At 43.3% G+C, this 26596-nt stretch overlaps 1 protein-coding gene across 6 annotated transcripts in view; it reads left to right on the forward strand.

Annotated features, from left to right (window-relative positions):
* The window catches only part of MFSD6 (major facilitator superfamily domain containing 6), a 76272-nt gene that overhangs the window by 12596 nt on the left and 37080 nt on the right, over window positions 1-26596 (forward strand). For all 6 annotated transcript variants that reach the window (XM_033945320.1, XM_033945322.1, XM_033945318.1 and 3 more), the window contains exons 3-4: window positions 1627-3255; window positions 23061-23158. In XM_033945320.1, coding sequence (XP_033801211.1) covers window positions 1682-3255; window positions 23061-23158 — 1672 coding nt within the window. In that variant the 5' untranslated portion in view covers window positions 1627-1681. The remainder of the gene's footprint in view (window positions 1-1626; window positions 3256-23060; window positions 23159-26596) is intronic.

Raw genomic sequence — 26596 nt, forward strand, 5'->3', positions numbered from 1 at the left:
TTCTTCTGGGGTCCGATCAGATTATACCACAATAATAAAATATTTGGAGAACTGTGAGTTAGGAATCCAAGTGACAGCGTGAAAGTGCATATAGCAACAAAATGCTGTGTGTTTTATGGATTCATTATTCATTTACATTGCTTTTATTTGTGAAGATTTTTATTAAACTTTTTCGTCAAGACCATCGTTTCCACAGTTTTGTGCTTGTGTTTTTTGTCAGTAAGCTCAATGTGCTTACAATAAAAGTGGGTATGGTTAGGGGGGGGGGGGGTAGATCATGGGTGTGTTTTTGAGTTAGGCACTTCTTTGTGAAGTAGGTGCCAATAACCCTGACGGTTAAGATGGGTTGGAGTGAGCTTTGACAGAGTGAGCTTAGTATGAAGGAGATTTCAGGGAATAGAACCTAAGCACATTACCGGGCAGGGCTCTGGGTTTCTGGTTAATTTATGGAGCATGTATGGTTGGACAGACTGGATGGACCATACGGGTCTTTATCTGCCATCATTTGCTATGTTACTAAATATGGTGTGCCTAAATGTTAGAATGTTTAGGTGGCGCTAACCATGATTCTATAATGGGCACCTAAGTTTTATTGAATCACATTTAGGGCTCCTTTTATGAAGCCACGGTAGCGGTTTAACGCGCATAATAGCGTGCGCTAAACTGCCGGACGTGTTAGCCACTACCGCCTCCTCTTGAGCAGGCGGTAGTTTTTCGGCTAGCGCAGGGGTTAGTGCGTGATGAAAAGTTGTACACGTTAAAGCTGCTACCGCAGCTTCGTAAAAGGAGCCCTTAGTGCTGCACTAATTTATTTATTTAATTAAATTTATATCCCATCTACCTAACTTTAGGCGGACGCTATAGAATCAGGGCCTTTGTGTTTTACAAAGGGTGATGATATTCAGGGTCAGATTGTAGTAAGATTTGGCAGCAACAATGAGCTTTGGAGGACAAGAGGCCTGGGCAGTGTAGGAATAGACTCAAAAAAATGTGCCTATGTAGTACAGTGTTATACTAGAAATAATTCTCACTTTTCTAACCATGAAAAGTTTGAGGACCACCGATTTGTATACTTTTAAAATGAGAAAACATAAAGAAAGCTGTTATCTTCTTAGCAGCAACATTTGTAATGGACTGTATAAATAAGTCCTTATTGTTAAAGTTCTTTAAGGTTCTCCCTTGTATTTATGAAGTGTTGGGAGCAGCCATATTTAGAATAGTGTCACAGAAAATAATGTGATCTGATAGGTTCACATTGGGCAAGACCTCAGAGAAAAACAAAAAAGCAATAGGGTCCATAGAGCGTGAGGTGCTTGGAGAGCTGCTGTTTACATGGCTTTTCCACTGTAAGAAAGTTGCATGGTAGCATTTAGACTTTTAATAACTGTTTCTTAATGCTTATTGATATAAATTAATTTATTATTGCTTTTCATGTATTCCTTTTAAGTATTTTACTCTGTTGAAATAATATAGTTCTCTGTGTATAGTAAGCAGTATAAAACATGTATTCAGTTTGGAAAAATTTCATACTCTGGCATACTTTCTGAACATTGAACTTTTCTCCTGTCATGATGGTTCTGTCCCTTGAAGCACTGTACCATTATGGCTTTTTTGTTTGTCTTTCAGGACCACTGCAGAACTATCTGGGGAATTGCTGGGTGCCTTGTGGCTGTGGTGCATCATGGCGACAGATGACAAAGTTGCCATTTTAGGTGATGATGAAGAGGAGCAGAAACGGAAGTATGTACTTGAGGATCCCTTCAGCATGGTTTCAGCAGAGCACAGCCAGCCTTCTTCAAGTGAAGCCCCTTCTGTTACTGAGGCAACAACTTCTTCAGAGGAAGAAATGGATTGGATAGAAAGGCACTGTGTCAAAATAAACAATGATCTACTCATCTCCAAGGTTTTCTATTTTTTCTTCTATTCTGCCTATGGCTCCCTGTATCCATTGCTACCCATATATTACAAGCAGCTGGGTATGTCTCCCAGTCAGAGCGGATTTCTAGTGGGCATTAGGTACTTCATAGAGTTCTGTAGCGCTCCATTTTGGGGAGTGGTGGCAGATCGCTTTAAGAAAGGGAAAGTTGTCCTCCTCTTCTCTGTCTTGTGCTGGGTTTTATTTAACCTGGGAATAGGATTTGTTAAACCAGCTGCTTTGAGATGTGTATCGAAGACTGTGATTCCAGTAAATCCCACCAATGCCAGCCACCTTTTATCACCTGCACCAAACACATCTTTTTCTCCTCCATTTACCATTCCTAGTAGAACATCACAGAAAAGCTTACAAAAAAGAGACTTGTTTGGTGAGAAATATCTGGCATGGGAAGGTGCTGCTTTCTCTGATCTAGATGGACACAGCAAGTCTGCTGCCTTCCATCGGGTGGTTCGAAATGCTGATAGTGGGAGTGCCTCAACTCTGAAGGACACCACCATTAACACAACAGTTGCAGACATAACTTCAGTGACGACCACTACCACTACCACCACCACCACCACTACCACTACCACCACAAAGTCAGCACCTGCTCAGCAATTTGTGCTTGTTTATGACCAGGCAGATGTAGAGACCATCTTTCTGTTGATCTTATTGGTGGTTATAATTGGAGAGTTTTTCAGTGCACCAGCTGTTACCATCGTGGATACTGTGACTCTTCAATATCTAGGTAAACACAGAGATCGCTATGGATTACAGAGGATGTGGGGCTCTTTGGGCTGGGGCCTGGCCATGCTGTCAGTGGGAATTGGAATTGATCACACTCACATTCAAGTTTTCATTGAAGGCCTTGGCTGTAAAGAACCTGATTACAAAAACTACCGGATAGCTTTCATAGTGTTTGGGGTTTTGATGACTGTGGCATTGATTGTGTCTACTCAATTTCGTTTCCACTACCACCACTTAAAACAAGAAGAAGACAGACGAGAAGAGGTGGATATCCCACATGTTGAGAGAACTACGCCAGTAGAGTCTCCAGGAGGGGACCAAACTAACTCCAATGGCTTAGTGGATGAGCCACATTCCTTCCGTTTCCGAGACTTGATAAAGATCATTTGTACTGTGCAGTATGGTTCTGTCCTTTTTGTGGCCTGGTTCATGGGATTTGGGTATGGCTTTGTGTTCACATTTCTCTTCTGGCACTTGGAGGACTTGAATGGTCCCACCACCCTGTTTGGAATCTGCTCTGTTCTAAGCCACGTGTCTGAACTAACAGCATACTTCTTCAGCCATAAGGTCATCGAACTGGTTGGTCACATTAGGTAAGTCACAGGAATGGGAATGCAGAATAAAAGGGGACTGTCTAGAAAATTTGCAGGACTGTGCTGAAACTAAAGATGTTTGAACAATATTTGAAAACTCCCTCCTTGCCAGCTTGCCATGAGAATATATCTGCTGTGGACAAGTGAGGTTAGTCTTATCTTTGTTTAGCCAAGCAGTCAGAGGAAGCCCTGCAATATACAAAGCTTCCATCAGTACAATCTTAAAATATTTCAAGATATTTCAGTAAAGCAGTAGTCATGAGACTTTCCATAGTCTTGGTGGTGATAAACTTTTTGGGTTTGATAAGGCTGTATTATTGGCCTTCAAACAATTTCTAAAGCAGTCAAATTCTGCCATAACACCTTTTCTGGGAAAATCACATGCATTTGTTTTTGCTAATAGTGCCATATATCACTATATCTCCTGCTGGATTCAAAACAGTTTACAAAAGGAACACAAAAATGTACAAAGAATGAATAAGAAGAAAAGACTTGAGGTTATATATATATATTAATGCTAAGCATTATGGTTTAAGAAAAGCCTATTTTTCAAAGAAGTAGGTTTACAGCGATTTGCAAAATAGACAATAAGTAAGTATAGTTCTAATTTCTGTTGGAAGATCATTCCAGATTTTAGCTCCTAGGTATTGAAAGGAGCGTTCATGATGTTTTTTATATCTGACATTTTAATGTAAGATAGAGCAAGACCTTGCTCCTAGAATCATATTTTTCGCTCTATAAAACACACCTGACCGTAAGATACACCCACGTGTAGATGAGGAAAAACCAAGGAAAAAATGTCCCACTGCCCTGCCCTCTACCCTGTCCCCCCCCTCTGGTGGTCTAGTGGTAGGCCAGGACAGGGTATAGGGCACAGAGCAGGTCTAGTAGGCAGCCCCCCCCCGGTACCTTTTAAAAATTCTGTTGGTCCAGCGCTATATCGGCAGGAGTTTCTGCGCTTCTGCCCCTCCCTCGCTGGATGGCTGCCTCTTCATCTCTTGCAGCAGAGCAGCACAAAAGGCAGGCGTGAGCTTTTCGCACTCCTGCTTGATCCCATGCTGCTCCCTGAATGGCTGCCGTCAATTCTATAGAGAGGGGGGACATGATTGAGACCTTTAAGTATATCACGGGGCGTATAGAGGTGAAAGATGATATCTTCAGTCTTACAGGGCCCTCGGTAACCAGAGGACACTCGCTGAAAATCAGGGGAGGGAAATTTCAAAGTGATGCTAGGAAGTACTTCTTCACCGAAAGGGTGGTCGATCATTGGAACGAGCTGCCTCAGCAGGTGATTGAGGCCAACAGTGTGTCAGATTTTAAGAGAAAATGGGATATTCATGTGGGTTCTTTAGGGGAGTAAGAATCAGGGAGTGGGTCATTGGTATGGGCAGACTCGATGGGCTATGGCCCTTTTCTGCCGTCAATTTCTATGTTTCTATGTTCTATGTTTCTAATTCTCGTGAATCTGCGAGCCTGCTTTGTGCACCGCTCTACTGCAAGAGATGAGGCAGCTGTCCAGCAAGAATCTCTAAGAGGGTGAGAGCGAGAAGGCCTTGAGCATGTGCAGATGCTCAAGGCCCCGCAGCAACCCAACATTGAACATCAGTAGCAGGCTCTTTCAGCACCGGCACACGTATGTCCTGTGGGTTGGTGCGTGCTGATGTTCGCTGGCGGTAAGGGTTTGGGCGTAGGCAGCGGGGGGAGAGAAGCCGGATCACGGGGTGGGGTGGAAGCGAGCAGCGCCAGTGGTCTCGGGGGTGGGGGTGGGGGGGGGTGTCTGTTTTTGGGATGCAGAATGAATCATCCGAGTTTCCCTTACTTTCTGTGGGGGAACTCGCTTTGGTTTATGAGCATGCTTCTGGAACTAATTTATGCTCGCAAACCAAGGTACCACTGTACTTTTAAATAATCCCATAAAAATCTACATGATTTACTATCACCTCTTGCAGATGAAATGGAAATTACACTCAAAGTAAATAAATCTAATGTGCAAAACTGTTGCTCATAATATTTATGAAGAGCACTATAATGCAAAACTATAGCTCATGCAAGATGTGCTCTTCATTAATAACTATGAGCTATAGTTTTGCATTATAGTAATGATCTTTGTGGATTTCTGAGATCCTTTTTCCTTTGTTTAATATTACTAGTCATACTATAAACCTCTTTTGAGTATCTGGACCTATTTAATAGGTGTTATCCTTAATTTATAGTGCTTAATTGTAAAGGTGGTATACTCATGGGTGGAGCCTGGCTGGTACATGGGCATGTCTCTTACATTATTCTTGATTTGTGCATAAGTAATTTGGGTGCTTCTTGTTCTGCTTAGGTAGTTTAAGTGGGCACCAGTATGGGTTTATGCTGGTATTTTATAATGGAAACTTGGTGTCCAAATGCTGTTATAGAATTGTGGTCCCCATGATGTATCAAAGTACTTAGATGTTAGCACCCCTTCATAGAATTGCCCCATAGATTGCAATATGTTCACCCAAACTACTCCTCTAGCCATGCCTACTTTATGCATAGCACCTAATTGCACTTTCCAATGCAATGGGAACAGAGATCACCCGGAAACTGCGAGTTTCTTTATAGAAGCTGACAATCAACTTGCAGTATTCCACCTCTCCTCCCAGAGGGCTCTGTTACAGCCCTTCAGTTTTCACTTCTGCAAGCGAGTTGTCTTTTGATCTGCTCTGACTTATAGTTTTATTTTTGGGGCCCAAATTTTGAGGCTTTTGTGCTGCAGAGATTCCCAGTGTTCCTGGGACAGCTCTGATTGCGAGAAGAGATGGACTCTGTGAAGAAGTCTGTTGCTACAAGGTATCTCTTAAGAGTATCTACCTAGCCAGCCTGCTTTACCAGGTAAGAAGGCTCAGGAACTAGTCCCCTGGGAGTATGGCTTGCCTCAGTCTCTGTCTGGTTCTTTGAGCACAGACTTTATGAGCCCTGGGTTGCTCCGGAGGACTGGAGTAGGGCTGGCTGTGTTATTTCCTCACCTGGATAAGCAAGTGGATCAGTGGGTTCTCAGCCCATCTTCTTAAGGTCTGGCTGGTAGCCCAAAGAAGCAAGCAGCTGGAATCTTTGCTTGCCTGAGGCAGGAAGTCTTCTCTTCTTCATAGCTGCACTGGCAGCTTACATGAATGCAATATCATTTTAGTCACTCTACTTTAAGTATATTTTGCTTAAATTGATTGCCCCTTATATATATATTTTGACTGGGCACTGGCAGCTTAAGCAGAAAAAGCAGTTATCCCAGGACAAGCAGGCAGCATATTCTCAACATGTGGGTGACGTCATCCACGGAGCCCCGTAGTGGACAGCCTCGCAAGCAGACTTGCTTGTAGAACTTCAAAAGGTTCGCAGACGTCGTGCCAAAATTCTTGAGCTGTTTGGCACTATGGAGCAGTCTGCAGAGAAGGCCTCGACCTCTGCCTCGGCCCCAATGGCGACCTCATCTTCAAAGACCTTGAGCAAGTCACCCTTGACCTTGAAGACCTCGTCTGCTGTGCCGCTTAAGGTTCCGTCCTCGGGTAAGTCTCCTCTTCCCTCTCCAGGTACGCTACTTAAGAAGTCTCCAGCTGAGTCTCAGGCAGTCCAGGCAATGAGTGCAGTCGTGCCTGCCTCTACGAGACCTCCATCCAAGCGTGCCTCCAAACATAGGGAATACTCATCTTCGAAGTCACCCTCATTGGAGTGCACTGCTGCACCTATACAACCAAATTCATTGGTCTCGGTGCCTGTCTTTGAGTACATGCTGAAAGCAATATTGACCACGCAGCTTACCTTGGTCTTAGCTCTCAGCTTGTTCCTGCCTCGACCCTGCCTCCTGCGAGCCAGCCTGAGCATTCATGTCGAGGCACCTCGAGAAAAGCCTCATAGGTCTCGACAATTGTCATCCAGAGACTCTTCGCCTCATCCTTCCAGGCTTGAGTCTCCAGCCACCCAGCCTGTTTGTGATGAGGTAATCAAACCTCGATCGAGACATCAGTCGAAGCACTTGGCTTCGAAGAAGAGCAAAGAGTCTCCTCAATGGGATAAACAGTCTCCTGTGCCTCGATGGTCAAGGCCCATCGAGACCCTTTCGAAGCCCAGGCATAGGTCTCGACCTCTGAAGCCTTCAACGCCTCCTACTTCTCCACTTCGAGGCATATCCAGGTCAAGGACCCCTCCCTTGAGACCATCTGTGAGGGATCCTCCTCCACCTGTCTTTTCGAGGCACGAGTCGAGGCTCTCAATTCCTCAAACTCCTGGGACTACTCCATCAAGGCTTCTGAAACATAAGCACTCCCTGACATCCCCTGTATCACAAAGTGGAGCTTCTTCAGTGTCTCTTATGTTGGATACCAACATGCCTTCTCAATACTCTAGAGAAGCTTTTCCATCTTATTCAGCAGCACCTAGGTCTCGTTCCTCTTCACCCCCTGAGGATGCCTCGACTTCCAAATCAACATCTTTTTCAAAATTTATATTTGATATGGATAAAGCTCTTCAGCTTGATCTCCAGTCTGAATCCAAGTATACCCCTAAATATTTGGCCGATATGGAGCTTCCTCATCCTCCAAAGGACACCTTGAGACTTCCAATGAATCCTGTATTGAAACAAACATTTCTCAGAAATCTTGAGACTCCTTATTCCATTCCGGCTATTTCCTCAAAAATGGAATCTCGTTATCGTACGGTTCCTTGCAAGGGGTTTGAGAAACCACAATTGTCTCATCAGTCCTTGGTTGTGGAATCATCTCTTAAGAAATCTCATCCCTCCAAGATTTATGCGGCCATACCTCCAGGCAGGGAGGGATGCACCATGGATAAATTTGGACGCAGTCTTTATCAAAACTCAATGATGACGATTAGAATCCTGAATTACAATTTCATCTTCACTTCTTCAAGTACTGCATAAAAACAAAGCCTTATTTTTTTCCTGACTTAGCTGTACATCATCTGCCTGCATTTAAACAACTTCAGCAGACTTTTTCACAGATACGCCTTTTCTTGCTCCAACCACCACCTATGATGCCTTTGAGTTGTCCTCTAGGGTAACTGCTTTTGCTGTGGCCATGTGACATCTGGCTTGGCTACGCATTGTGGACATGGATCCCAACTTGCAAGACCATCTAGCTAACTTGCCTTGTCAGGGTAATGAACTTTTTGATGATACCATCAAGGCAGTTGTTATCCAGGTACAGCAGGCAGATATTCTCAACATGTAGGTGATGTCATCCACGGAGCCCCGTAGCGGACAGCCTCGCAAGCAGACTTGCTTGTAGAACTTCAAAAGATTCGCGAGTGCTGTACCACGCATGCGTGAGTGCCTTCCCATCCGAGTCAGGGTCCTCAGTTCAGATAGCTAGCAAAGAAGCCAACCAGGGGAGATGGGTGGGTTGTGAGAATATCTGCCAGCTGTCCCTGGATAATATCTGTTACGATAAGTAACTGTGCTTTCCCAGCACATCAGGCACATATGAGTACTGGCTAATTGTAGCCTATGGGGAAACTCGGGGAAGGGGGATGGTATCAGTGAATTGCAGTTTTGAGGGTTTTTATGGCCAGATTGGAGGTCTCCTACCTCTAGAAACCCCTTCCCCAAATTTTTGGAGTGTTTTTTTGACTCCCATAGGCTTTTTCTAGTGCCAAAATCTTTATTGCAACAGCCATGTTGGATTTCAGATTTGTTTTAAAAAGACTCTTATCTGCCTGAATATTCAATAATTCACCACAGATGGACTCCTCAGGCTCTGATACATTGGGTTTATGCCAGATTGGTGCTGGGTGGCCAGCCGAGGAGCATCTATGTTTCATGTGTTATGAGGCGTATGAGGGAGGGGCTGGGGCCTCAGGCTTAGCCTTCTTAGATCCCTTGGGGGTCCTAGGTCTACAGAAGGGCCACTCTGGAGGATCTAGGTCTTTTCCAGAAGCAGCAAAGGCCAAATCTTTGTCAATGGCAAAATGACAGCGCAATGAGAATGCTGGACCCTCAAGGAGGCACAATGAGCACATAAAGGGCCCATCTGGCCCTTCTGTTCATGTTTTTATACCTGATTTTGTATGCTTGCTGTATGATGCACATTTGAACTACTCTTTCCCCTCAATATTCACAGGTTTGGCACTCACAACTTCGATTATTCGTGTTTTTTAATCCCCTTGCCAGACCTTGCCACAATGTACATTTTAAAAATTCCACAACTTAGGGCCAACTCTGATCCTCATCCCCATCCTTCTTAGGGCCAACTCTGACCCACCTCCATCTCCTGGACCCCTCCAGAACTTACTTTGTAAAGCCAGGTGGTCTAGTGGTGAAGCAGGACAGGAACAATCTTTCTACACTCCTGCCTTGTGCAGAACTGGGAACAAAAATGGCTGCCATGAGTTCCCATGAGACTACAGCGGGAACTCATGGCACCAGCACCATGATTGAAAATTATGATATGTTGCTGTACTGATTCTGGACATTTTTTTGAAATAACCCTGGCGCAGCAAATCGCGAAATGGGGATTTCCCTGTCAGGTCTCTGTGTACTTCTGTCTCTGCTCGAGGATGTGATGAATATTGCATTGGCGAACTTCCCAGCGGAGAAACAGATTAGTCTGAATTACTAAATACAGCTACAGCATTGGATGCTTGCCTTGTATGGAGTTGCTTCCTATGTTTTGTGTCATTTAACTTTTTGAATTCATTGAGAGACTGTAACTGTTGTATCGATATCCCCTCCTACTACAAAATTTAAAAAAGGGGGGAGGGAGTTATGCACTTTTTGGAAGTAGAGTTTTTTTTTAACCATATGAAGACTGACTGAGGTTTTTTCTCCACTGGTTTTGTTTTTTTCTGGCTTTATTGGCCTGCTTAATGAATTCTATGTGACCACTAGGAAGCCTCCTGCTCATCGCTTAGTTTGGAGCAGGGTTTGTTATAGTTTTGATTTTTCTGCTTCACCCAAATTTGATATTGTGGTAATTGAAATCACCCATTATTATACTGTTGCCCAATTCTCCAGCTTTCCTAATCTCTGAAAACATTTCTTCATCTCTTTGCTCATTTTGTCCCGGTGGACGGTTTTATAACCTTACCTTTATATTTCTTCCTTTCATATGGAATTTCTATTCATATGGATTCCACACTGCTATCTATTTCATGCAGAATGTTTGTTTTATTTGATTCAATTCCCTCTTTAACAACCTCCCCTCCAATTTGATTTACTCTATCCTTGCGATATAATTTGTACCCAGGTAATACAGTGTCCCATTGATTGTCCTTATTATATCAGGTCTCCGAGATACCTATTATAATGATAATAATAATAACAGTTTATATACTGCAGGACCGTGAAGTTCTATGCGGTTTACAATGATTAAAAGGTGCTACAAATTGAGTAGAGTTAACAAAGTTAAAAGCTAGTGATTAACAGCTCTAGAGATCAGTTATTGTGGAATATTATATCTAACTCATCATTCGGTGTTATATACTCTAACTCTTCTGGTGTTATACAGCATTCCCCAGGCTTCTACACCAATCAGGAGCTGTGTGTCAAAGCAGCTCCTGATTGGTGTAGCCTGGCTTTAGTAACAGGAAGAGGCGGTCGGAGCATACGGTGAATGATTTTCTGCACCCACCAGTGCCCCAGCAGCCCTCTCCTGCCTTTTGACAGATGCAAAACCGCATTTGCGGGTTTTCAAAATTCATAGGCGTTCCTGGAACGGAACCCCCATGAATTTCGGGGGAGTACTGTTAACTCTAACTCTCCTATTTTATTTTTTAGGCTTCTAGCATTTGTATAGACACTTCAAATTGTGGTTTTTCCTTGTTACTACAGGTTGCTGAGAAGACGGGGATAATTCGAGTCTTTTACTTTGCCTTCCTCTTAAACTCTCCTAGCTTTCTTTCACTATTATTGGAACCTCTCTACTGGGATTTCCTAAATATCCTGTTTCAACAGTATCCTTCAAAGATATCTCATACTGAACCATCTGTTCCTGGGTGACTGTTGGCTTTCCCCCGCATCTTAGTTTAAAAGCTACTCTATCTCCATTTTAAATGTTAGCGCCAGCAGCTTGGTTCCATCCCGGTTAAGATGGAGTCCCTCCTTTCGGAACAAGCTCCCCCTTTCCCAGAAGGTTGCCCAGTTCTTAACAAATCTAAATCCCTCAACTCTGCACTATCGTATCAGCCACGCATTGAGAATTCAGAACTCTGCCTGTCTCTTGGGTCCTGCGCGAGGAACTGGGAGCATTTCTGAAAATACTACCCTGGAAGATCTGGATTTCAGCTTTCTACCTAAGAGCCTAAATTTGGCTTCCAGAACCTCCCTCCCACATTTTCCTATTTCATTGGTACCTGTATGTACCAAGACAGCTGGCTCCTCCCCAACACTATCTAAAATCCTATCTATGTGATGCGTACCAGGCAGGCAAGTGACTAGGTGATCCTCAAGCCCACCAGCCACCCAGCTATCTACATGCCTAATGATCAGATCACTACTACTACTAAATCTACTAAATCAAAAGCAATTCTCATATCAAACTGCATTATCATTCTATAGAGGTAGTGCCTTGGGCGAAAGCCCACTTGCACTCCCTCAGGACACGCTATTGTCATCCTGGTTGCCTCAAATGGATTCTCTTAATAGGCCACTGGCCTGGATCCCAGAGGTGCACCATAGCCTATGTTGGTGGCTCTGTCTGGAGTCCTTGACCAAGGGAATGCCACTTCGCATGGTCTTGAGTGATGCTGATGACGGATGCCAGCCTGTATGACCAGGGCGGTCACTTTAGTGGACATACAGTTCAGGAGACATGGTTACTTTCTCAGAAGAAATGGTCAATCAACCATTTGGATTTGTGAGCCATTTGGCTAGTGCTTTGGAGCCGGAAAGGGTTAGAGAATGACACAGGGACTGTTTCCTGTGGCTAGCCGTGGCAAACCTGTAGGAACGGGGAAAAAATCAGCTGTTTGTCGCGGGTACGGGAACAAGGCTTTTCACCACCTCGTGGAGTAGTAAATGGCCTTGTCCCTGCAGTAAAGGATTTGCTGCAAGTCACCTCCCTCCTTTTTGACTCCCTCCCTGGCCAGCAGCCCCCCCCCCCCCGCAATTGCGGATCCAGCAGCAGCCCCCCTTACGAGTTTAGCAGCCCCCTCCCTCTCTATCGTGGGTCCAACAGACTCCCTCCCTCACACCCTTCCTCTCAGTCGTGGGTCAAAACCGACAAAAAAAAACAAACCTGAGATTCCCTTTGTGCCTCCTATCCCAGGCCCACCTGGGTGAGTCCCTCCTTGCGATGTAACTTTCGGTTTCTCTGGAAGTTAAATTGTAAGGAGGGAGCCAGAGGAAGGTTCCCACTGTCTATTCCCACTGTCGTCTTCTGTTGCCTCTTCTTCCCCATTTCTATACAAGCATTTAGAGTGTTACTTACCTGATGGCTTTATTCATCCATCTGCATCTGTCCTCATTTAAATGGCCAATTCTGTCAATGGCGAAATGTGAATTGGAGAAAAAAATACACACACTAGAACAGTGTTTCTCAACTCTGTCCTGGAGTATTCCCTTGCCAGTCAGGTTTTTAAGATATCCACCATGAATATGCATAAAAGAAATTTGCATATAATGGAGGCATTATATACAAATCAAGTTTATGCATATTCATTGTGAATATTCTGAAAACCTGACTGCCAGGGGATACTCCAGAACCGCATTGAGAAACACTGCAGTAAACCCCTCCTCTACCCCACTACCTTCTTCCCTTTCCCCTGAAAAATTGAATTTCTTATGCTACAGATATGTCCAGATTTCTTGACTACTTCTGCTGTTGCTGATATTTTTCATTGATCAGTGAGGGAAATCGATGTCATATGCCAACCCTCACGTCTGCTGTGGAGACACCAAACTCTGCTTTTCTCCTGCCTGAAACATGTTGGGGAGGAATTAAGCGAGGAGTTGGTGGGACTTCATCAGGTCTATCCTCAAGGCTGGGGTTCTCAACTCGATAAATGCCCTGCTTCCGTTATATGCAAATCTATCTCATGCATCATTATGGCTAACTTGAAAACCAACCTAGATGTGTCAGTCTTAAGGGCTGGTTTGAGAACCCCTGCCCCAAAGTGTACTCTGTGTATGGAAGAAAGCTGTGATGGCACTACAGGATATTTTCACCTTCAGTTTTCCTTCCATCTTTAGCATATTCCTTCAACTTTCTCCTCTGTTCTGTGATTTTTTTTCTTTCTTTCTCCCCCCCCTTTTTCACTCTTCTTTCTCCTATTTTCAGCTTTCTCAGTATTTTCTTCTGCTATTCATCATGTCTGTTTTTTGCCTCCTATTTTTTCCAGCTCAGGCCTTTAAATGACTTCTCATCTCTCTCACTCTTCACTGTGATTACTTTTGGACTTTTTCATTGCTTTTTCTACTCTGTTTCCATCCCTGTGGAGGGGAGGGTCTGCTATTGGTGTTTGCCTGGAAGAGTGTGACCATCATTATGTTAAGCAGGTTTCTGATCGCTTTTTTTGTCTGTGGAGGAGAGTGTGGCATAGTGTTTAGAGCTACAGCCTCAGCACCCTGAGATGGTGGGTTCAAACCCTGTGCTGCTTCCTGTGACCCTGGGCAAGTCACTTAATCCGCCACTGTCCCAGGTACAGATTGTGAGCCCACCAAGACAGATAGGGAAAATGCTTGAAGTACGTGTATGTAAACTGGTTTGAGTATGGTTGTATAACTACAAAAAGGCAGTATACAAGTCCCAATCCCTCCCCTCTTTCCTGTGGCTTTGCTTTTCCTCACTGCTACATGTGGTGGTGAGAAACATGTGGGGTGTTTTTAATGGATAGAGCAATAGACTGAAAACAGTGTATTGCTTGAAAGCACATCAATTCCCTAACCCCAAACAGGAAGAAGCAGGGAGAAGCAAGGAAAAGAGAGAGGAATGCTGAATTTAGCTCACACCTTTCTCATTAGTACAAGGCAAGCTTTATTTAGGTACAGCAGGTTACCTAGAGCAGTGGTTCCCAACCCTGTCCTGGAGGACCACCAGGCCAATCAGATTTTCAGGATAGCCCTAATGAATATGCATGGAGCAGATTTGCATGTCTCTCGCTTCCATTATATGCAAATCTCTATCATGCTTATTCATTAGGGCTAGCCTGAAAACCTGATTGGCCTGGTGGTCCTCCAGGACAAGGTTGGGAACCAGTGACCTAGAGCAGTGCTTCCCAACCCTGTCCTGGAGGACCACCAGGCCAATTGGGTTTTCAGGCTAGCCCTAATGAATATGCAAGAGAAAGATTTGCATATAATGAAAGTGACAGGCATGCAAATCTGCTCCATGTATATTCATTAGGGCTATCCTGAAAACCTGATTGGCCTAGTGGTCCTCCAGGACAGGGTTGGAGACCACTGACCTAGAGGGCTCGCAATCTAAGTCTGTATCTGAGGCAATGTAGGAATAAGTGACTTGCCCAAGATCACAAGGAGCAGCAGTGAGATTTGAACCTGGCTTCTGGAGCTCAGGGGTGATTTTCCATGACATGCTTCTCTACTGCTTGAGGGAAGTGGTAACATTCCCTCAATCCCTGTTCCTCTACTTGTCCATGGAGGCATTTTGCTGGTTTATTTCCAACCGGCTCCTACTCCTGCAGTGATGGTTCTTGATGGCAGTGAATCAACTTGCCTGAGTCAAGCATGTTTCAGCTCCTAATTTTACATGCAGAGCTTATACCATTTTGGTAGCCTCTAAGCTGCTTATTTCCTTTCAGAATTACAGCATCAAAAATTAGATGCAGTTGTCTAGGTGAGGTCTCGCTAACAACCTGCAGTAATGTGGCTTCCATTTGTCCCTAGTAATGCAAGCTGAGCATTGTAGAACTGAAGTGCAGCTTAGCCTTGGGATATTATAATAGCTGTGTTGGACATTTGTTTTTCCCATAACACAAAGTATAAAAAAAGCCTCCAAAACAAAACTGCAAAAATATTTGATAAAGAAAAAACAGCTGGTACACAGCCCTGCCTTCTGTTGTCTCTTGCTAATATCATATAGCCTATCCACTTACACAGTTAACATTGGCACAGTGAGCAACAGGTGTTTCTATAGGCAACTTTTATGGGAAGATCAATAATGGAATGAAATGGATGAAATCTGATTTCACGAACAGTTCTCAGAATGGACTTGTCATATGACTGATTTCCATGCGACACTGCTCCGGCTTAAGTTTGGTGTTTGGCAAACCTGTAGTATTTATTATAATTAATCTAACTTGAGCTCCACACTTCTGGATTTCCATTGAGCTGTTAAACTGCTTTTGAATATCTTTAAAAAAGCTTTGACAAATTTAGTTTATCAAGCCTTTCTTACCCATGGCTGTTTATTATGGAAAGGTAATAGGTGCAAGTAACCAGAGTGGTCTGTGCAGCAGGACCAGCAATAAGTAATGGGTGAGGCATGTCAGGAGATACTGCAAAGAGCAGTTCTGGAAACATAAGAATAGCCTTACTGGGTCAGACCAATGATCCATGAAGCCCAGTAGTCTGTTCTCACGGTGGCCAATCCAGGTCACTAGTACCTGGATTGGCTTTCTGGGTGGATGAATAAGATTTTCTGAATGCTCAGGAGATTTCAAGCAGAAGTCCGAGATGCCCTTTGAGCAGGGTAATCTTCTTGTTCAGATAAGGGCGGTGAATGAAAACCATAAAACAGCACTAGCAATAAACTTGGATACTGCCAAAAAATAGGTTTTAAACAATAGACCTGCTTAAGATGGAATGGTTCTTTAGCAGACCTTGACTAATTCTTTTATTCTAGGACCCAGTCCAAAAACTTAGATGTCCAGCAGCTGACATCTCTATTACCTCCTTCAACTCACCATTGTCCCCACTGATGTTCAAGAGCAAGGGAGGGAAAGGTATTCTCTGAGGTTGATTTACTAAAGCTCTTTTCCTATTTTTATTCCACAGAAAGAGAGCTTAATAAATCAGAGTCCTAATTTGCCTCTGCATAGTGCTGGCAGAAGCCAGAAGGCCCCTTCCCCAAGCGTGCTGTCATCAACAAGCCAGCACCTCCTGGTAGTTGTGCCAGCAGTGATTTTGCCTTTTTGACTCACTTTGTCAGATGTGACATGAGCCTCTACTAGTCTCCCCTTCTCTTTCATATCCCCACCCTAGTCTCACCCAATCTCATCTTTCTTATTCCTCTCTCAGCTGCCTCCTCACCCAGTCTTCCTTCTCAAGCTTTCTGTCTCAAATTACTCCTTCTCATTCTTCACCTTCTCTTGTCTCTTTTCAACCTTGATCCTACCCAGAAGTTGCAGTCTTCTTAATTACCCTCCCCCCCCAAAGCTAGTCAGTGGAAATGATGAATATACACCCTCTCTATCATCTTGCTGTCCAGTCCTGCTGTTGTTGAAGGTGTCAAAACAGCTGCTTCTCTTCCATCTATAGTAAGGAACTCGGCTTTATTTTGAATTTCACAGTGCTGGAACTCCCAGGCTGGGGTCATAATCTCGTCTTGAAACCATGAAAGTACCATGAGTGTCCCTGTATCATGTGACTCAGACTGGAGCTGAATCAAAAACTATGTAAAAACCTAGGAGCTAAAGCCAAATAAATCAATGACCTAAGCATCTAAAATGATGAGGAGGCGCATACCTAGCCAAGGCACTTGTATGTAGGCAAATATTGTAAATGAATTGGCATGTGTTGAGCAAAAAGGCAGAACTTAAAAATAAAATGGAAGAGAGAACTGTAATATAAAAATCAATCACTGAAAATGTGAAATGAAGCATAGTAGATAATACATGTACTGTATATGGCATAGAGCAGGGATCTCAAAGTCCCTCCTTGAGGACCGCAATCCAGTCGGGTTTTCAGGATTTCCCCAATGAATATACATTGAAAGCAGTGCATGCACATAGATCTCATGCAGATTCATTGGGGAAATCCTGAAAACCCGACTGGATTGCGGCCCTCAAGGAGGGACTTTGAGACCCCTGGCATAGAGATACTACATAAGAACATAAGAAGTTGCCACCACTGGGTCAGACCAGAAGTCCATCACGCCCAGCGGTCCGCTCCCGTGGTGGCCCATCAGGTCTGTGACCTGTGAAGTGGTTCCTGACCATTTCTGTAACCTACCTCTACATCTACATGGGTGGACACATTGCCTTGTCTTGGCTAGGTATGCTGCTCTTCTTATCTTTTTAGGTGTTTTAGTTCCTAGAATTATGCCAGATCAGTTTTTGCTTACTTTTGATATTTTTGTTTTTATTGCCATCTAAATTGGTGTTTATTTAATTTAGCTCAATTGATGTATTCTACTCTTTTGTCATAGCCTTAGGTTATTTAACCTATGTATTGAAGTTTATTAACAAAGTGGTTGTCCTTTTGCTCTTGCAGAGTCTGTTATATACGAGGGTTATTTCATAAATAATGCACACTATTTTTTAAATTTACATGTTTGTTTTGATTTTTGTTTCAAGTATTTCTTTACAATCCTTCAATATAGTCTCCCTGCTTTGCAATGACCGAGTCCCAATATCCGGGAAGCTTCATTATTCCATCCAAGACACCATTTTAGTTCAGTTGCCGAATGGCTCAGGTACCGGTGGAAGAAAGCTCTTCCAGAGATGCAAAACAATGTCAACGCATAGGTTGTTTCAACTTTGGAAAAAGGTTGAAGTCTGGTGGACTCATGTCTGGACTGTAGAGAGCATGAGGTAACATCCCAACCATATTCGTGTAGTTGTTCAATGACATTCCCTATGTGCAGGTGAGCATTGTGAAGAATGAGTGGCCCAGCCAAGAGCAACTGAGGCAGTGGTGTACCAAGGGGGGGGGGGCGGGGCGAGGGGGGATGGTCCATCCCGGGTGCAAGCCCCAAGGGGGTGCACAGCTGGCCACCCTCCAGTGTTCTCCCTAGGACAGTGGTCGGGCTCGCGAGCCGCATGCGGCTCTTTAGCCACATGAGTGTGGCTCGCGGATCTTCTACAGCAGGGGTGCCCAACCTGCTTCCCTTCTCACTGCCCTCCTCCAGGCCACCGCCGCCATTGGGGAACAGGCCGGATCTCCCTGCTTCTCTTCCCTGTGGGGCCGACCAACTCTCGCCACCCGATGTCTGACGTCGGAGAGGACGTTCCAGGCCAGCCAATCGCTGCCTGGCTGGCCCGGAACATCTTCTCCAACATTAGAATTGACATCGGGTGGCGAGAGTTGGTCGGCCCCACGGGGAAAAGTAGGGAGAACTCTGCGCCGGTCTGTTTCCGATGGCAGCAGTGGCATCCTATTCTCCGGCGGCGGTGGCAGCATGTTTCCCAATGGCGGTGGCATGGAGGAGGGCAGGAAGAAAGAAAGGGAGGGGGACAGGGAGCCAGAAAGAAAGAAAGGGGGCAGGGTGAAACAAAGAAAGAAATGGGGCAAGAAGAGAGAGAGAAAGACAGACATAGAGAAAGAAAAGGGGCATGGAGAGAGAAAGAAAGAAGGGGGCAGGATGAAACAAAGAAAGAAATGGGGCAAGGAGAGAGAGAGAAAGACAGACAGAGAAAGAAAGGGGGCATGGAGAGAGAGAAAGAAAGAAGGGGGCAGGGTGAAACAAAGAAAGAAATGGGGCACAGAGAGAGAGAGAAAGAAAGGGGACATGGAGAGAGAAAGAAGGGGGCATGGTGAAATTAAAAAAAAAGTTTGGGGAGGGAATGAGGTCTGGAGGAGAGGAAGCATACTGGAGGCTGAAAGAAGGGAAGAAATTTTGGATGCACAGTCAGAAGAATAAAGTGCAACCAGAGACTGATGAAATTACCAAACAAAGGTAGGAAAAATGATTTTATTTTCAATTTAGTGATCAAAATGTGTCCGTTTTGAGAATTTATATATGCTGTCTATATTTTGCACTATGGCACCCTTTTACTAAACCGCAATAGTGGTTTTTAGCACAGGGAGCCTATGAGCGTTGAGAGCAGCATGGGGCATTCAGCACAGCTCTCTGCGCTAAAAAACGCTATCGCGGTTAATAAAAAGGGAGGGGGATATATTTGTCTATTTTTGTATAGTTGTTACTGAGGTAACATTGCATAGTCATCTGCCTTGACCTCTTTGAAAACCCGTGGAATATAAATGATAATTAACATTTTCTCTGCGTACAGTGTGCTTTGTGTTTTTAAAATTTTATTGTTGGTAGATCATTTTGACTTGGCCATGAAGGTAAGGGGAAGGGAGGGAGGGGAGCTGCTGAAAGACATCTAGTAATCCTTGCAGGCTTGACTGTGCAGGGAATTATTTTTGTAAAATCATGTTTTGTTATGTGACTGGCATTATTTAGACTGTAATTTCTATGAATGAATAGAATGAAAATGATATAAAATTACTTGCTTGTTTTTATGTGCGTGCGCTGAAGAAAAGTGGAGAGAGAGTGGGCTGAGGACGCTGAGGGAAATGGGGAAGAGAGATTGGGGAAAAGGAACATCAGGGAAGCGAGAGGAAAGAGTTGCCAAGACCATGGGAGGAAAGGAAAGGAGCTACCAGACCATGGGGGGGGGGGAGATGTCAGGGGGGAGGAGGAGGTGGCAGATGGAAGGAAGGAGAGAAAGGAAGGAGAAGAGATGCTAGATAATGGATTGGGAGGGGGAGACGGAAGGATAGGAGAGAAATGCCAGGGCATGGGGGGAAGGGAAACTAAAGGAGGCAAAATGCCAGACCAGAGGGAAAGAAAGGAGAGGAGGTGCCAGAGGGAGAGATAGGAGGGAGATGCCAGACCATGGGGTGGAGTGGGAAGGAAGGAAGGAAAGGAGAAGAGAGAGATGCCAGAGCATAGGGGAGAGGGTGAAGCTGAAATGAATCATGTACAAAGGAGAGAAAGGGCACAGGATATACAGTTTATTGAAGGGACATAGAAAGAGGGAAGATGCCATATGGAACAGAGAAAGGGCGGACACTGGATGGAAAGGGCAGAGAGGGTGGACAGTGGATGCAAGGGGCAGAGAGAAGGTGGACAGTAGATGGAAGGGGTAGAGAGAGAGAGAGAGGGCAGAGGCTGGGTGGAAGAGGCAAAGAGAGGACAGATGTTGCATGGAAGGGAGCGAGGACAAATGTTGAATAGAAAGAAGAGAGCGAAGAGAAGATAATTAAAGCAGAAACGACAAAAGGTAGAAAAAAAATTATTTTGTTGCTTTACATAGAATCAAGTAGTATTGTAACTGTATTGATAAAATTTTATAAATAGGAAATGGAAATAAGGCAATTTTTTGGACTAAACCCTCTTTTCCTCAGGTCAGGACAGGATATCATAACAGTACTGTTCTGAAGAAAGATTTAGCTTCTGAAAGCTAATTGAAAAATGGATTAGTCCAATAAAATGGTATTTTCTTATTTCTCATTATTTGTTTTATTTTTATTTGTTAATTTGTAAAGTGGTGATTGTTATGTATCAGTTTTTTTCAAATTTACATCTACTGTATTTATATTTTGCACAGTATTAGAGGACATGTGTTACTGTTTTTGTGGTGTTGCATTGTATGCAGAGTCTGTTTTTTTGGCGGTTCAGTTTAACTTTTGTCTACATATTTCTATTTTTAGTTTGTGATTATTCCATATTGGGCGAGGGTGTATCTCTGTTTTGTATGTATGAAAAGAACATAGTTTTCAGTTGGCATTGACTGCAGGATCAATTGACTGTGCGGGATCTGGCTTGTTTAGTTTTACAATGTATGTGTTGGTGTTCTAGTGTTCACTGCAATGTTTAAGATGCTGCCTTTTCCTAGGTACACTCTTGTTATGTGATATGTGGATTGTTACTAAAAATCATATTTTTCATATAGATGGGGGGGGGGTCAAAAAATGATGTGTCCTAGGTGTCACATATGCTAGGTACGCCACTGAACTGAGGTCAGGTTTTGTGCAGTTTTCTGCGCATTTTTTGCAAAAAATGCACAAAACCTGATGATGATGCCTTCATGATTATAAGAAAAAATCATCATTTGTTTGACTTTTGATTGAGCTTGTCGAAATTTTTTTGGTCGTGGGGAAGATAGAGCTCTCTACTCGTCATTGAAAAACTATGTGAATACGGCTGGGAGGTGTTACTTCATGCTCCCTACAGTCCAGACATGAGTCCACCAGACTTCGACCTTTTTCCAAAGTTGAAACAACCTATGCATGAACATTGTTTTGCATCTCTGGAAGAGCTTTTTTCCGCCGGTACCCAAGCTATTCGGCAACTGAACAAAATGGTGTCTTGGATGGAATAATGAAGCTACCCGGACATTGGGACTCGGTCATTGCAAAGCAGGGAGACTATATTGAAGGACTGTAAAGAAATACTTGGGAAAAAAATAAAACATGTAAATTAAAAAAAAATAGTGTACATTATTTATGAAATGACCCTCGTATGCTTGTATGTTTCCTATCATATCTTTGTTTTTAGATCTTGTGACTCCTGAGGCAGGCATTTATCGCTGAAACACAGATCGCTAACTAGTTTGGCAACATTTTTGCATGTTTTGTAAACCTTTTCTGTATATAATTGAGGGTCCTTTTTTAGAAAGCTGCAGTAGTGATTTCCCCATGAAAATTGCACTGAAGCCTATTCAATTCCTATGGGCTTTGGTGCATTTGCTGTGGGAAAATTGCTACAGCGGCTTTGTAAAAGGGGCCCTAAATCGGGTAATCTGTTTTTGTATTTTATTGGTTTTTAGGAAATATTTTGGTTGCTTAATAAATGCTACTTTATGTATGTTTAGTCACTTCTGTAGTTGGTTGGAATTTAATTGGTCTTTTTTCTTACTACTTTCTCTGAGATTTGTATATATTTGTAGAGGTTTTCTCCTTTTTTTTTTTTTTTTTTTTTTTTTTTGCTTTTTCTTCGACAAAGCTATTGCACCCAAGTCATGGGTGATATTCTGAGCCAGTCCTGTGGGGTTTTTTATTTCCCTTCTAGAACTATTATGAGGATTTTCCTGTTTTGTCGGAACAAAGAACTGGACAAGAGAGATTACAGAACTCGAGACAGCTCACTGTCTTGTGGTTTGAATTTGACTGACAGCATTGATTGCTTCATCAATAAGTGGTGTGCATTTTTTAGTGGGTATAGAAACTCAGATATAAATTTTATTTGTCAAGTGTAGCTATTTTAATCCTTCATCTCCTGCTTTTGTTCCTGAGCTAGTCACACTGTAGTTCCCATATAAATAATATTTGTACAAAAACTGGTTTGCATATTTGGTATACATGTAGAGTGGTATATAAATTGCTGTTTAAATTGGAGGTAGAGGTGGATCTAAATCAATGGTCTCAAACTCAAACCCTTTGCAGGGCCACATTTTGGATTTGTAGGTACTTGGAGGGCCTCAGAAAAAAATAGTTAATGTCTTATTAAAGAAATGACAATTTTGCATGAGGTAAAACTCTTTATAGTTTATAAAGCTTTCCTTTTGGCTAAGTCTTAATAATAATAATGTAATTTATAGCTAAAGAAACATATGATCAAGAAACTTTTATTTTACTTTTGTGATTATGATAAACATACCGAGGGCCTCAAAATAGTATCTGGCGGGCCACATGTGGCCCCTGGGACACGAGTTTGAGACCACTGATCTAAATGTAGGGATTATTTTGATGATCAGTATGAAAGAAAGCATCCTTGCCCGTTTTTTGTACCACACACACAGAACAAATTTGAAAGTTTATTATACTGTGAGCTAAAATAGCCCAGAGTCTTGAACTAGATATTCAGAGTACGTTATGACTGGCACAAAGCCTTGTATTGAAGAAAAGCATTCTGAAGTCTGATGTCGGGAGATGCCTATGATGGTATGGCCTTACTCCTGTCTCTCTCTTTTTTACAATTCAGAGTATTATACATCGGGCTGGCTTGCAACACTGCACGTTACCTCTATATCTCCTATCTGGAAAATGCCTGGACTGTTCTCCCTTTGGAAGTGCTTCAAGGTAAGACAAAATGGAATTTCTTCTCTCTGAATGTGAAGAAGTTAAAGGCTCTCCTAGCTCCTGTTGTCATGGAAAATATAGACGTCAATTGGCTGGGGCTGTGTATGTGTGTGAATAGTTAATGACAAATCATCTGTACAGGAAGATCACACCCTGTAACTAACGAAAAAAGAAAAAACTCAGCGGCTGAGAAGATACTCCTAGATGGCCAAATCTTTAGAGTTCATTAATGATGGAAAATGAAATACTGTATGCCATCAGACAAGAATCTGAAAGCCACATATCAATATTGTTAGTCTTTGGTTCATTTACCCCATTTCAATTTTTGAGTAACATCTATAATTTACGTTTAGGCTGCAGTAAAACCTTTAATCTCATTCCTTTTGTCAGTAGTACTGTACCCTGTGCACAGCAGAATACTATATCAAATTAGCTATGCAAGACCCCACGCAAAAGAGTACTGAGTGATGCGTCTTCCTAAACAAATACAGCTGTAGATTTTTTGTGGTTAGAATGAGCTGACAGCTCTATTTCTAGCAACTTGGACAGTGAAGCTGTTCTTAAGTAATAACTTGCATTTCTGGTAGAAGCTGTGGATGTTCTGTGTGCAGTGTTTTTTGGTTTTCTCTCATATGCTGTATGTTCTGGGTTCTCCTGGGAGAGAATCTCTTCGAGCCTCTCTAATGCTTAGGTTTGGAAGGATCAGCTGAATTGCTGCTTATATTAGAGGATGATTGCTTCTTTTCTCTGAGGAAAGGCATCCAGCACTGCCAAACCCATGGGAAAGGCTCACTGACTTGAGGAGGAAGACTAGTGGAGGAAGTCCTAGAGCCCAGTTAGAATTATTTTTTGCACATAAAGTATACGTTACTACTAATAGTAAGTCTGTTTTAAAGTAATCATTGTTTCAAAAACATTCTGCTTGTATAAACATTTTTACTGTAACAAGTTCTATGAGGGCTCTTACAAGAAGAATTCATTGTAGTGCTGCAGTAATGGTCATGGCAGTAAATACCTTAATAAACAACAGGGCAGGCGGTCTGCAAAATCCAAAATGGTGGTTAAAACAGCAGATCAGTCGAAGTAATGTCATAAAAAGCAGTTTATTGTACTGGAGATACAATGCACATGTTTCGCCCACAAGGACTGCATCAGGGGTTAATCAGACCAAGTGGTATATAGTAACAGCATCACCAGCCAAGTTAACACAGTAATAAGCCAAAAGATGGCAGCACTCTACAGTCGGATTCTACAGCAGCCAGCAAGCTGATGATGCAGCCCTTTTGTGGGCAAAACACTGTCTGTGCCAGGCATTTATATGTGCATTGTGTCTCCACTACAGTAAACTGATTTTTATGATTTTGGCTGATCTGCTGTTTGACCACCATGGCAGTAAATACTGCAGGCTCGCAGCTCCAGAATGGCAGGCCTTTCCCTCTCTGGTGCATCATGTGATGCACGGGGAGGGGCCTAAAGAGAAGGTACGGAGGGATTGGGGGGGTGGCGAGGGAACTCCAGTGACAGGAGGGAAGGGGAGAGAGTAGAGGATATTTGGGGGGCACATGGAGTGGGAGTGGGTCTTCAGTGGCAGGAGGGAGTGGGCATCCTTCCTGCCAATTTTCTTTTGCGGGGGAGCTTCGGCATGACAGGATGAAGTGGGCATTCCTCCTACTGTTTTCACTGGCACAGGGGGGCCATTTCACAGTGCCAGTTTGTCAGGGAGAGAGGGCCAACATCGGTGTGTGTGTGTGGGGGGGGGTTGCTTTTTTTTTTCTTTTATGGGACAGATATCGTAGATTCAGCCAGACTTGGGAATGCTTTTGGCAGGACCTTACACCACATGCTTGCAGTAGACTTTTGAATCAATAGGATTACCTTCAACTCTTGGTCTTTGTTTTGACACTGGACTCTTGGGGTGGGGTGGGTTGGGAAGGGAGGGGGTCGGGTTGTGTGTGTGCTCTGTTATTTCTTGAAGAAATCTGCTTCATGTATTCGTTTGTTTATTGTTGAAATAATAAAAATTATTTGAATATTATGGGACAGATATTTTATGGAACAGACTGACCTGTCAGTAACACAGTTACCAACAGGTCTAACCTGTCGGTTTTTTCTGACAGTTAAAATCCCTGGGTGTTTTTGCATAGCCAAGTGATGTTAGTGCATCAATCGCTTGGCTACTTTTCTTAGGGTTTTAGCTAATTTGCATGGCTGGATCAGTAAATGGGTGATCGAGGGGAAAAACACACAGTGAGCTGTTTTGTGAATCGGGTCGGTAATAGCTATTGTCGCTAAAGCTGTGAAAACAGGTCTAGTGACGATCACTGACTTTACTGCATCTAGCCCAAAGTTGGAAAGTGCTAAGCATGTTCATGAGGCTGACCAGGGGAAGAGCTTCTTTTACTGAATGCTGCCAAGACACTGTAAGGGTTATATACAGGACAAATGGTGAAACTATGTATGTTTAGGTATGGAATTACAGAGGTAATGATGAGGTAGAGAGGGTAAGGGATTACAGAGGGCATAGCAAACTGATTTTTTTGCTTTTGCAAATTGGTAAGGTGAGGTCTTAAATGAAACTTAAATGAAGTGGGCTTTAAGACTGGATTTAAATACTGCCAGAGACTGGGCCTGACGTATTGAGTCAGGCAGGTTGTTCTAGATGTGTGGTGCAGCAAGGCAGAAGGGACTGAGTCGAGAGTTGGCAATAGTGGAGAATAGAACAGACAAGAGAGACTTATCTGAAGATCGAAGTTTCCGGGGCAGTGTATAGGGAGAGATAAGAGAGTAGAGATACTGAGTAGCTGCAGTGGACACACTTGTAGGTCAGTAAGAAGAGTTTGAACTGTTTGTGGAAACAGACAGAAAGCCAGTGAAGCAACTTGAGAACATAGAGACCCTGGCGAAATACAAGCCATGCAGCAGAATTCTGAACTGATTGAAGGGGGGAGAGATGGCTTAGCGGAAGACCTGCTAGAAACAAGTTACAATAATCTAGGCAAGAGGTGACGAGAGCGTGGATGAGGGTTTTGTTTGTGTGTTCAGAGACGAAACATTGTAGAGAAAGAAGTGACAAGTTTTGGCGGTCTGTTGGATATGCAAAGAGAATGAAAGAGATGAGTCAAAGATGACCCCAAGGTTGTGAGCTGTCAAGACAGGGAGGAAGTGACTTGCCCAGAGTCACAAGGAGCTGCAGTGAGAATCAAACTCACAACCCTGGGGTGTTGAGGCAGCTGCTCTAACCACTAGGCCACTCCTCCACTCCCAAATACTCCCTGGAAAAAGCCTTGGTACCATAAAATAACAGTATTATACTTTAATGAATAGCTTTGTTAGAAAACCATTAAGAAAGCAGAAGACAGAATTTGATGAATCTGGCCAAAGTTGAGGAATTTGAAAAGAGCAGATTGGAGAAGCCCATTTGATCTATTTATGCCATCA

This window comes from Geotrypetes seraphini, chromosome 5, assembly GCF_902459505.1.
Source record: "Geotrypetes seraphini chromosome 5, aGeoSer1.1, whole genome shotgun sequence".
NCBI classification, from domain to species: domain Eukaryota; kingdom Metazoa; phylum Chordata; class Amphibia; order Gymnophiona; family Dermophiidae; genus Geotrypetes; species Geotrypetes seraphini.